Source organism: Sus scrofa, chromosome 6 (assembly GCF_000003025.6).
Source record: "Sus scrofa isolate TJ Tabasco breed Duroc chromosome 6, Sscrofa11.1, whole genome shotgun sequence".
NCBI lineage: Eukaryota > Metazoa > Chordata > Mammalia > Artiodactyla > Suidae > Sus > Sus scrofa.
The window spans coordinates 67,004,809-67,016,947 of NC_010448.4; the positions used below are offsets into that span (position 1 = coordinate 67,004,809).

At 59.8% G+C, this 12,139-nt stretch overlaps 1 protein-coding gene across 9 annotated transcripts in view; it reads left to right on the forward strand.

Moving 5' to 3' along the window:
* Nucleotides 1-12,038, forward strand: part of KCNAB2 (potassium voltage-gated channel subfamily A regulatory beta subunit 2) — an 88,473-nt gene extending 76,435 nt beyond the window's left edge. For 5 of the 9 annotated variants that reach the window (XM_021095239.1, XM_021095242.1, XM_021095241.1 and 2 more), the window contains 8 exons: nucleotides 107-193; nucleotides 988-1,032; nucleotides 3,868-3,953; nucleotides 5,590-5,710; nucleotides 5,933-6,027; nucleotides 6,844-6,964; nucleotides 7,291-7,379; nucleotides 9,322-12,037. In XM_021095239.1, coding sequence (XP_020950898.1) covers nucleotides 107-193; nucleotides 988-1,032; nucleotides 3,868-3,953; nucleotides 5,590-5,710; nucleotides 5,933-6,027; nucleotides 6,844-6,964; nucleotides 7,291-7,379; nucleotides 9,322-9,411 — 734 coding nt within the window. In that variant the 3' untranslated portion in view covers nucleotides 9,412-12,037. Of the gene's footprint in view, nucleotides 1-106; nucleotides 194-987; nucleotides 1,033-3,867; nucleotides 3,954-5,589; nucleotides 5,711-5,932; nucleotides 6,028-6,843; nucleotides 6,965-7,290; nucleotides 7,380-9,321 lie in introns of all 9 variants that reach the window. The other 4 variants (XM_021095244.1, XM_021095245.1, XM_021095246.1 and 1 more) reach the window with 2 other exon arrangements.

Below are 12,139 nucleotides of genomic sequence, written 5' to 3' on the forward strand. Positions count from 1 at the left end.
ATGCCAGGGGCCTTACGTCTTGCTCCCTGAGCCACACGCGCGCGCAGGTGAGGACCCCAAAATGTCTGTGAAGATGGTCACGGCCCCTCCCGCCTCCTCCCCCCAGGTCTGAAAGCCTCCCTGGAGCGGCTGCAGTTGGAGTATGTGGACGTGGTGTTCGCCAACCGCCCGGACCCCAACACGCCCATGGAAGGTATGTTCTCCCGGGAGGCCTCCGCCAGCCCAAGCATCACTGTTCCAACGCACAGTAGGTGCTGAACCTGAGGGTCCAGGGACTGCGGGGCGGGGGATGGGGAATTGAGGGGTTGGGGGAGGCTTCCTGGGGTTGGGAGGGAGAGAGGCCTGAGCCCAGCCTCTGGTCATCCCCCCAGGTGAGTCTGGTCCTTGCTCTGGGTCCCCCCCCCCCGCTCCTGGGTTCAAGCTGCCTGCCGTGTGAGCTAAACAAAGTCACATGAATGACTTTGCAACCCCTGCCTTCTTTTTGGTTCTTTTCAATCACGTTCCAGGTTCCCCTGGAAGGCTTCCAGGGCCTTTTGCTCTGGGGAATAAATAGCTACTTCGAGGAAAAAGCAAACAAAAAAACACGCAATGCTTTGAAAATCAGTTTTGGTTTCTTGGGCGCTTCTGTATTCTTTGACTCCTGCACTCTCGGGCCTGCCCATCTCCGGCTTCCTGCTCTGAGCATCTTCTCATTTGCGTTCTGCTGCTTCGGGGCCTTGGAAATTCAGTGGTGTTCAAGTTACCTTTTCCTTCATTTATTTATGTATATGATATATGTACACATGTATATATACATATAATGCACCTGTGTGTGTGTATGTGTGCGTGTGTGCACGCGCGTGCGTGTGTGGGCTTTTTTTTTTAATCACAAGAGTATTCGGCAGGAAGTGGTTTACGCCTCCGCCCCATCCCCTCTGTTGGACGTCACCCCTCCGCGTTCCCGCAGCTGTGAACTCTGGTTTCTTTCGATCTTTCTTTTACCACCAGGGGATCCATTTAGTTCGTCCAAGTCAAGGACATTCATCATAGAAGGTACACAGTACCCTCGGCCTGACCGTTGACCTCTGTGTCCAGAGCTGCATTTTATGAGACAGTGTTTTGTTTACAGATTCTCTCCCCACCGCCCCCGTGACAAACTTCTCCATAAAATGCACAGAGGAGAAATCAGGGCCCAGTGGGGAACACCTTGCAAGTGAAGAAAAGCAAATCCGCGTGGAGCCGCCCCCCCCCCCGTCCCCTCCCAGTCCACGCTGTCACCTCATTCCTCCGCCCTCCCGTGCATGCACCCCCTCCTGCCCGCCTTGCATTGCCACGATCCGTGATCCAAGGGGGCCTCTGTCTGCAGGGGCTTTGTCTTAACTCGGGGATGCCTGTGATCAGCGCCTGAAACCTTGACCCCCAGATAGTCTGGGAGGGGGCTGGGGAGACCAGGTTCCCCCAGGAGCGACCACCTCGGGGACCCCAGAACACTGGCCCCCAGCAGGTTTTAACTTCTCCGTGGTCCCCAGTTTGCTAAGTTCCCTCCTCAAACCAAGAGCAAACACACCAGCATCCGGCCGCCCCGCCCCCCCGCTGCGCGTGGTGCTCCTGTCCCCTGGGCCGGCGGGCCACCTCCTGACCCTCTCAGCCCTTGCCCCGCATCTGGAGTGCTCCCTGGAAATGCAGTCATTTTCCTCCTGGGGAAACACCGAGACCAGGGGCAGCCTCTGGCCATGCAGGAGTCTCTGCCAGGCCCCTAAGCTGAAGGCCCTGCACCCCCACCCCCAGGGCCAGCCTTGTTCTCCCTGAGAACCAAGCTGTGTTCCAGGATGGAAGGGCTCCTGCCTGCCAACTGGCTCTGCCACCTGACCCCTCCCATGTATTATTTGTGACGCGACAGCAGATGCCATGGGTTTTTGGCAGCAGCTGGAAGGATTGGTCATCCTGCTTCTGTTCAACAACATTAAATATTGAGGTAGACAATTGCCCCTAATTGTCCCTGTTCCTGAGGCCACTGACCTCAGGCTGGGCCAGAAACACAAATTCTCCTGTATGGGCTCCATGCACAGCCTGCCACTGCCTAGGACCCTCGAGGCACCCAGGAGCCTCTGTGCAGGACTCGGGCCCTCTCAGGCCAGCCCAGGCTGTCACAGGCTCCTGCCCTATCCATCTTGGTCCCCAGGCTCCCGCTGGACTCCCCTCTCTGCACGGAAGGGGGGTCAGGAGAGAGCTGCTCTCCAGGGAGCCAGGATGCCCAACGGGGGTGTCTGCTTCCCTCTCCCCGGGCATGTGGCCCTGCGCCTTGGCTGAAAGGAACTGGGCAGTGATGCTGCGTGGTCACAGGCTCCCCCAGGAGGGTTTCTAAAGACTCCAACAAAGACGGCCAGGCTGGGAGCCTGGGCGCCAGGTTCCCGTGTGGCCAGAGTCCTTTTCCTGGGACCCTCAACATTCCAGCCAGGAGCTGCCCTCCCTCCCATCGAGCCGTTAAAGTGGGGGCCCTGCTGGTGGCCCTAGGTTGGGGGGAGGGGGAGCCAGGTTCCCTGGGATGAGCGGAGATGAGCCTAGTCCCTGCCCTTGGAAGGAAGGCGAAGGCAGGCTTGGCCCACAGGTGTGGAAGCCGAGGCATGATATTTCAGGGGTCCTGGGCGAGCCCACCGAGACCACCACCCTAGAAGCCCCAGCCACCTTAACTTTCTACTGAAAGAGGGTATCTTGGCAAAGGGGCACTCAGGGACCCAGGATGGGTGGGAAGGGATGCCCCAAAACAGAGGTGCCGCTCTCTGCCAGAGAAGGTTCCCACCGGGCTTGGACCACTCCCCAATGGAGCTCTCGGAAGAGACCCCCATGGCCCCTCCTCCCCTCCACCCCCGCCATCTTCGGGGACCTCAGCCGCCCCATGTCAGAGGCCACTTCAGGAGAGATGGGGACTTTCAGGGTACAGGGTTTGTTCTTGGGAACACTTGTTCCTCAGCCATACTTCTGAGGCTGCCTTGAGCAGACGAACTTGCCAGCACAGTCTGGAAGCTGAAGGTGATCTGACCAGGTAGCCCATCACCCCGCAAAGCTAGGAGACACTTGAAACTTGAGGCCAGGTTCCATTTCAAAAAAAACCTCAATATCCCCATGGAGCTGAAATAGCCTAGGGGGCAACTGGGACTTTTTTGAGACTCAGCCACAGTGTAGATGGGGAGAAGGTCCCTTGCTGAATGCTGGGCGGGTCCAAGAAGCCGAGGCGTGGTCCAAACAGGGCTTTCCATGTCCACTGCCTGCTCATCTGGGTGTGAAGGGAGCTCCACCTTGAAGCCCCCACCCTCTGGGACAACCCAGGACTCCATACCTTTGTCCCTATAGATACCGTTGTCACCTCTCCATGTAATTCTCCAGACCCCAGTGAGAATCTGGAAGAGCCCCAAGTAGGAGACTAGATAGGGGCAAAAATTGTGTTTACTCCCCATTGCTGTCTGTCCTTCGGATCATAACCTTAATCTGGAAGAGCAGGGTCCCCAATTCTTCCCCAAATTGCCAACCACCCCCCCATTCTAGAGTCTAGACTCACATTCTTTGATGTCGCCCCATCCCTCTAACCTGCCATGGAAACATCTCAAGCCATCCATAACCCATTTTTCAAAGACTCCTTAAGACCTATAACTATTTTGGGACATGGTTTTCAAGACCAGCTTCTTGGTTGGCAGCTCGCTTGTTTCTGTCGTCCCAGAAAACCCCTGCCACCCCCGACTCCGGAGCCAGGAAGCCCACTGCTTGCAAGCCGTCTTGGCAGCACCCTCTGTCCCCTCCCGGCGCCCGCCTGTATTTGCAGAATGTCCCCAGGCCGGGCCCCATGCTCCTGGCCGCCCCCTCCACCTGCGGTGTCCCCTTCTCTCGTGACAGAGACGGTGCGCGCCATGACCCACGTCATCAACCAGGGGATGGCCATGTATTGGGGCACGTCACGCTGGAGCTCCATGGAGATCATGGTACGCCGACCTCTTTGTGTGTGCGTCCACGGGCTGGGCTCCCGGGCCCCCCCTCTGAGCACGAAGACCCCCGGGGCTCTGGCAGACTCAGTGTCACGCAGATACCTGGGTACTTGGGGGAGCGTCAGGAAGGTGCCATGTGACAATGAGGTCTGCAGGCTTTGCAGACTGGAGCCTTGGCTTGAGTCCCAGCACTGCATGACTGATGGCTTCACCTCTCTGAGCTTCGGTTTCCCTGCCTGTAGAACAGGACTGCTGGGGCGACCCGCCCCGCAAGAGGCCGTTGTGAGGATTACCTGAGAGAACAGGTGTGATGCTCTTAGCTGAGGTCCTGGAGTTCAGCCAGCACTCAGCATGGTGCCAGGGCCAGCTGAGCTCTCACGATGTTCCCAGTGCCCTCGGACTTGAGGGCTTCGTGTGAACTAACTCCCATTTAATCCTCACAACGCTGTGTGAGGTGAGTGCTGCTTTCATCCTGTTTTCAGATGTGGACACTGAGGCACAGAGAGGTTAAGTACATGCCCAGGGTCACACAGCTCAGAGCCTGGGCTTCCCCCTCACCAGCACTTTCAAGAAAGCATCTCCTTTCCGTGTCATTTCCCTCCACGGGAGCCATCAGAAGCTGAGGGTGACAGATGTTTCATGACATTTCTGGGGTCTCTCAGAAGGGTCAGCAGGGTGGCTCCTCAGAGGCAGGCAAGGCAGCTGGTTGGTGGGGGGCAGGCAGGGGCCTGGGGACTGTGTCTTTCAGGCTGAGCCCCTCACCCCTGCCTCCAGGCTTTCTCCCAGCCTCAGCCCTTCCCATGGCCCACCTCCCAGAATTTCCCAAGTCCTGACATCCTGGGGAAGGGGTTTCTCCTCTAGTGAGCCCCGATTTCCGATTCATTTAAAAAATATATTAAGTAAGTTTTTCATTTCCAGTTAAATACCACTCTAGAAGGCCACAGGATCAATCAGCCTTTGGTGTTTGTGGCATTAATGATCAATTTGTCATTTTTCTGAAGCTGCCCAGGGCCAGCACAAAACACGCTAAGCTCAGCATCTTATCCCCACTCTACAGATGTGAAAGCTGAGTCTCAGACCAAAGGGGAAAGGGCCTCTTGGGCTGGCAGACGGGCTTCCGGGAGCCCACGCCCATCTGGTCTGCAGAGTGGAGGCCTTGAGCTCCAAGTCCCAGAACCAGGCTGAGGCCAGCCACTCCCTGCTCCTGACCGAGGGTTTTCTGCCACTGCCATCATCCTGGGTCCAGGCACTAGAGTGACAATCATGTTAAAACCGTGGACATTGGGCAGGCACTGTCCTGAGTGCTGCCAGCACCGCTGGCTCATTTGACCCTCTTGAACAGAAGGGGAACTGAGGCACGGAGGGGTGAGCCCCTTGCCCAAGACCACCTGGCCAATAAGTGCCAGAACCCAAGCCTCACTCCTGAGTTGTGCTTTCCCCCCAAATCCCTTTAGCCTTGGGGTCCCGCAATGCACCCACTTTTCACGCCTCACAGAGAGGGCAGCCTAACAGGCTCCCAGAACGGCTTGGGGATGGGGGCTGCCATCTCCTGGGGGTGCCTTTGTGTTTTCTCCCTGCTTTCAGGGAGGCCCCCCAGACCTGCTGACGGGCAGGGACCACTCTCCTTCTACAGGAGGCCTACTCCGTGGCCCGGCAGTTCAACCTGATCCCGCCCATCTGCGAGCAGGCCGAGTACCACATGTTCCAGCGCGAGAAGGTGGAGGTGCAGCTGCCAGAGCTCTTCCACAAAATAGGTGGGCTCCCCTGTCCGGCCCCGCCCTCGACCTCGCCCCGCCCCTCGCCCGGCTCTCCGCTTCCATTCGCCCCACCCATTTCCCCGGCCCTCCCCCTACCTCGCTCCACCCCTGCCCCTGCCCTGGCCCCACCCTCTCCCTCTCCTCAGCCCGTCCGGGTTCCCCTCTCCCCGGCCCTCCTTGGGGTCCCGGGCCTGACCTTGTCTTCCTTTCCTCTCCCAGGAGTGGGCGCCATGACCTGGTCCCCTCTGGCCTGCGGCATCGTTTCTGGAAAGTATGACAGTGGCATCCCGCCCTACTCGAGAGCCTCCTTGAAGGTGAAGGAGCAGCTGGGCCAGGGGAGGGCACAGGGAGGGACAGGCATTTCGAGGGTTGGGCCCTCTGGACAGATGCCCCGGTGCCGGGCAGGACTTGTGCGGGGGGTTGCAGGCATGAGAACTTAGAGGCCCAGCTGGCCTGACCCCCCCCCCCATATCTAGAAAGGCTGCCCACCTGTGGGACATCCCCCAGGGAAGAAGCCCCTCCCTCCCCAGGCCCCCTGGCCTCCACCCAGGTTCAGTGTGAACAGTCTGGGCTGGGTCCCCGAGGGCCATTTGAGATGCCTCCCCCAAGTGGTCAGTCCCACACTCTCTCTGGCCCATCCCAAGGCCTCTGGGCTGGGGGCTGCGGAGTTTCTTCACTGTCACTCAGAGGTCCCCATCCGGGACAAGACCGCCCCTCCCACCTCAGGCGCGGGGCCTCTGGATGACCTCCAGGTGGCAGGGTTTGGTGCCAAAGGAGCAGGCTGAGAAAGGCCAACCAGGCCAGGGCAGAGCCAGCACTGGCGCCCCCAGGCCCAGGTTCGAGGACAGGACAGCCCACCCCACCCGCTCCCCCCAACCACAGCAGGCCCCCCGGGGGCTCCCTGATCTGTGGACACACCTCCTGGGCTGCCAGGCCTCCTGGAGAAGGGAAGGTCGTCTTGTCCACCTCCTTGTCCTCGTCAGGGGCCCAGCCTCAGCTCCACCACAGGACCTGGTTAGGCCAGGGTCAGGGCATGCCATCTGGGCACAAATCATCCGCCATCTGCCCACAGAGGTCCCAGTGACCTGCCCTCACCTGCGGGCTGTGCTCTGTCCCCACCCCACAACCAGGGCTACCAGTGGCTGAAGGACAAGATCCTGAGTGAGGAGGGCCGGCGCCAGCAGGCCAAGCTGAAGGAGCTGCAGGCCATCGCCGAGCGCCTGGGCTGCACCCTCCCGCAGCTGGCCATAGGTAACAGGGCTGGGGACTGCTCCCCCAGGAGGACGTCAGGAGGCCTCGAGCACCTGGGCCACCCCCTCCCTCGGCCAGCCGTGGCTCCTGGGCTCCCGCATTCGTGGGGAGGGGATGGGCAGGGGTCCCTGAGCACCTGGGCCATCTCTCCACTGGGGATAGTTGGTGCCAGGGTGCCCCCAGCACTGCTGAGCCCCTGGCTTGCCAGGCACCCTCAGCCCCCTGACCGGGAAGCTGGGACTCTCTGATCCTGTTGGGCTGGTCAGTAGCAGAGAGGGCTCTCCCGTGGGTGTTCTGCCCTCACCTCTGGTCTCGCTGCCCCCTAGCCTGGTGCCTGAGGAATGAGGGGGTCAGCTCCGTGCTCCTGGGTGCTTCCAGCGCAGACCAGCTGATGGAAAACATTGGAGCAATTCAGGTGAGTGGGGGCCACCGGGCACCAGCCTCCCAGGCCCTGGGCAGAGCTCCAGGGCCCAGCCAGTCGTCTGTCCAGCACAGGAGTTCTCCTGTGGCACAGTGGGTCAAGGATCTGGCATTGTCACCGCAGCAGCTTGGGTCACTGCTGTGGCAGGGGTTCGATCTCTGGCCTCGGAATTTCCACATGCCGCACGCACAGTCAAAAAGAGAAAAAGATGCTCATCCATCCAGCGTGTTCTCACTCAGTACCTCCTGTGTGCCAGGCACTGTGCTAGGCACCTGGGCTGGGCTACGTCTGTGAGCCACCGAAGGGCCCTGCTCTTAAAGAGCTGGCTTTCTAGCTGAAACAGACGGTAACCAAATGTGAGAAAAAGGAGATTAGAATAATTGTGAGAGCGTGGTCCGCACTTTGGGAAAGAAACCCAGAGCAAGGCCACGGTGTCCAGCGGGGGTGGGGAGGGGGGAGCCAGTGGACCCAAGTTGAAGAGTGCTGCAGCGTAGGCTGGCTGAGAAAGTGACAGGTGGGAGGGCTTAAAGGATGAGATACTCAGGGAAGAATGTTCCAGGCTGATGCAATAGCACAAAGTGGGCCAGAGCCCAGAGGGCCTGGAACAGAGGGGTGGCAGGAGATGTGCTCAGCCTGTGGGCAGGTCTGGGGGGCACGGCTCGCCCACTAAGGACTTCGGTGGTGGCTGAGTGAGCTGTGAGCTAGGGGAGGTTTTGCACAGGCTTCCTCTGGCCAGGCCTTCTGGAAAACGAAAGCAGCGTGGCCCCTTCTATTCCTCACTGGAGCCACATGAAGTGGGGGCAAGATGGACCTCGGAGAGGTGACCTCTCTCCAAAAACCAACCCCCTGTCATCACTTCAGGGGCAGGAATTTTCAGGGTTTTTTGGTTTGGGGGGTTTTATGGCCACACCCGCAGCATATAGAAGTTTCCAGCTTAGGGGTTGAATCCGAGCCATGGCTGTGGCAACGCTGGATCCTTTAACCCACTGTACCAGGCCAGGGATGGAACCCACACCTCTGCAGCGACCTGAGCTGCTGCAGTCGGGTTCTTAACCCACTGTGCCACAGCAGGAACTCCAGGGGCAGGAGTTTTTAAGGGGGAATTTCAGGAGCGCTTTTCAGGGGTGGAGGGAGGTCTGAGTACAGAATAGCACATGGTTAGTTAGGACAGTCCTCCTGAAGCTGGTCACACGATGACCCGATCAGCCTCACCTTGGCTGTTTGAAGTACAGTGAATCCCGGACTCCAGGGTCGCATGACTCCCGTTTCCTTGAGTCCAGTGCTCGGAATTGTGTGACACAGAGCAGCTTATGTCCTGGCTGCAGTCGGACCATCCCCCTCGTTAACTTCTTCCACCTGATGGGGGTCTCAGTCTCTGCACAACAGCTCCAAGGATGTGGCTCAGAAACTTTTTTTTTTTTTTTTTTTGTCTTTTGCCTTTTTAGGGCCACATCCACGGCATAGGGAGGGTCCCAGGCTAGGGGTCTAATAGGGGTCTAATAGGAGCTGTAGCCGGCTGGCCTACACCAGATCCGAGCCGCGTCTGCGACCTACACCACAGCTCACGGCAACGCCGGATCCTTAACCCACTAAGCAAGGCCAGGGATCGAACCGGCCACCTCATGGTTCCTAGTCGGATTCGTTAACCACTGAGCCACGATGGGAACTCCGTCCCTGACTTTGCTTGATGGCTAAACTATTGTTATTTTGTCCTGTTAGACTACTTTCCTTGTTTTTGCATTTTCTCACTTCTTCAATTAAGGTTATATTCTTTGGCTAAAATATTTCTACAGACAGAGGTGGGCGGAGGACATGGGGGTAGGGGGATCTGTCCCTGGAAGGCCCCATAGGGTGCTGTTCTGTGACACCCCCGCCTCGTCCGCAGGCCGGGCCTGACTCAGGGCGGATGCTGACCAGCTCCTGTCTTCACACACAGGTTCTTCCAAAACTGTCGTCTTCCACTATCCACGAGATCGATAGTATTTTGGGCAATAAACCCTACAGCAAAAAGGACTACAGATCCTAAGAAGCCCCACCACCACCACCCTGGCCATTCGCCTGGACAGTTTCGTTCCCCTCCTAGTCTCTGTTCGCTCGCTTAAGCTGTCTTGAAGCCAAGTCAAGAGTCTGGTTTGCAGCAAAAACAAAACAACGCACCAAAACAATAGGAAAAAAAAATCTCAGAAGTCGCTGCCACATGCCACCCGCTGCTTTGCAGGACCCACGTCCAATCGTGCTGGGGAGTCAGCATTGACTTGAAGGCGTTCGAACAGTCCCACCCAAGCCTGCCGCCTCTGCTCACCCTCCACCGAGAAACCACCACATTTTCTCCGGGCCACGGGCCGCCCGTCTCGGAGACTCAAGTCCAGGCCAGGCCGAGGCCGGCTGGGGCCCCAGGGGACAGGCAGAGCTGGCCTCTCCTCTGCCCAGAACCCCACCTGGTGTGGGGGAGGGGAAGGGGACGCGGATCTGGCTCCTCCTGGGGCCCCTCAGCCCTGCTCTGGCCAAGGGCTCCGTGTCCTTTGTGTGGGACCTGACCTCCGATCCCACCCCCCTCCTCCTCCAACACCTGCCCCAGCAGGTCTCAAGGGGCCTTCCGAACTGTCCCTTGACCCCCCCCCGACCCCGACCCTTGCTGGCAGGGGCAGGGATCCAGGGGGATTCACTCCACAGTTTGGGACCCCCCCCCCGAAGATCTAGAGGTCTGATTTCAAGGTCATCGCCCTGCTGGCTTCCTCCTCGCACACACTTGATGAGCCTGATGCGGGAGCAGCCTGGAGTGCTAGGGAAGCACCTGGGGATAAGGTCCCAGGTCCCCAAAGGCCCCGCCTGCCCTCCCCGCCAGGTGCTCAGTCCTCGTCCCAGGAGGCCCCGGGGTCCTTCGTGCTCAGCTGGACCGTAGCTGCTGATTTCACAGCAGGTGGTCAGCCTCTGCTCTGCCCCGGGTGGTGGGCTTGGGGTCTCCAGAGAGAACAGGCCTAGACCCTTTCAGTGAGGAGGGTCCCTGGGGTTTTCTGTGCTGTGTGCCCAGGGGCTGGGGACGTGAACACCTGGCAGCAGCAGCCCCCAAAATCTAGGAAAAGACCCCTGGGGCGCCTCTCCCTGGAGCGGTGTCCCCTGGAGACCTCAGAGCAGGTAGGATGAGGTGCTGTGTCTGGGGTGCTCAGAGCTTGTTAGCGGGCAGATGGGCAGCAGTGCTGCCCCCAGGACACCCTAGGCGCCCCATGAAGAGGCAAGGGTGGCTGGGGTTGGTCGTTCTTTTCCATATGCCCCTCCAGCCTAGAACAGCCTGGGGACCAGGAGAGAAGGCAGCATCCTCAGAACTGTCAGCCCCTTTGCAGCCCAGCCCTGAGTGGCTGTGATGGGGGCGGGAGAGGGGGTGGCCTGCAGCCAGGAGACCCGGCCCCCGTGGCCCTGAGCAGCACCCCATCCTTTACTGGCTGCGGGGGAACAGGTGCCCCAGCCCACAGTGTAGGGGGCTTATGTGTCCCCTGCTCCAGACACACCCCCACCCCACCCCTGGGTGGTCACTGCCTGTCCTGCTTTGCCCTTCAGAGAGGCTCCTCCGTGCCATTCTCAGAGGGCCTGCCATCCATCCTGGCTGTGAACCAGTTTTAAGAAAGCTACAAGGTCCGGAGAAGCGGCTTCCTGACCTTTGTGCTGACCTGGAGTCTAGAACCTTCTCCCTCCTTGTGGACCAGACCCCTGCAAGCATCCCCCTTGGGTGTGGAGGAGGGGCAAGCCTATCCTGGGGGAGTCCCCAGCCACTTCCCACCATCACGGGATAAGGGTCTGGCTCCCAGGACAGGACGCTGCAGGGGGGCAGCTTTCACCCCAGGCCCACCCAGGCAGGGCCCACGTGCTCTGGGTCGGGCAGTCCCAGAGCGAGGGGCCAGGGCTGCCGCCACCCCCCCTCCCCAGGCACCACCATGAGCCACACAGGAGAAGGCCGAGCCCCTATTGTCTGTAATTCCCAAACGGAGGGAGATGAGGGCTCTCAGGGTTAAGCTCGGCCAAGGCCGAAATGCCCAGCGCCAAGACTGGAGCGGCTTCCTGGGCCTGGGGCACCCTCCACAGCCTCGTTCTGCATCCCCCAACCCGCACCCTGTATGTGGGTGTGAAGAGATGGCGCCCCACTTCCTGGGGGAGGGACCCCCAACTTAGGAGGGGGCTGGAGGGGGGCGGGGGAGGGGGATCCAGGGCAGTCAGAGCCTGGAGCTGGACAGAGGCAGGCCCTGGAGGGGCAGCCTGGGTTTGGAGCCCCAGCTGCCTGCCCTTGGCTTCTCACCCTCCCCTTAAAGGAGTCTGCTGCAGGGGTCCGGCTGGGAGTGTCACACAGAAAGTGGGCCTGATCTGGGGGGACCAGTCTTCCTTGCTCAAGACCCAGGAGCCTCCACGGTTCCTCATCCCAAATCAGTGGCATAGTTGAGGGCCAAGGACAACAGCGGGGCTGGCTCCATCTTCTCTCCTCTCCCGCGTAAATAACGTGCTATTTTTCTCTCCCCTTTTTTTTAACAACCCCGGTCTCTCAGCTACCGCATCCCCCCATAGGCAGGTGCCCTCCACCTTGCGCTTCAGATGCCGCTCAGCAGACACACAGCACTGTATTTATGGAATGACAAAATAAAGCCTAGCCCGTCGGGGTCCGCTCCTTTCCGCCCCTCCTTTGCCGGGCACTCGGGGTCCAGGCCGGGCCAAGGGCAGTGGGGGGATGGAGAGGAGGCAGCCACTTGCAGAGCCCAGCATGCCGGGGC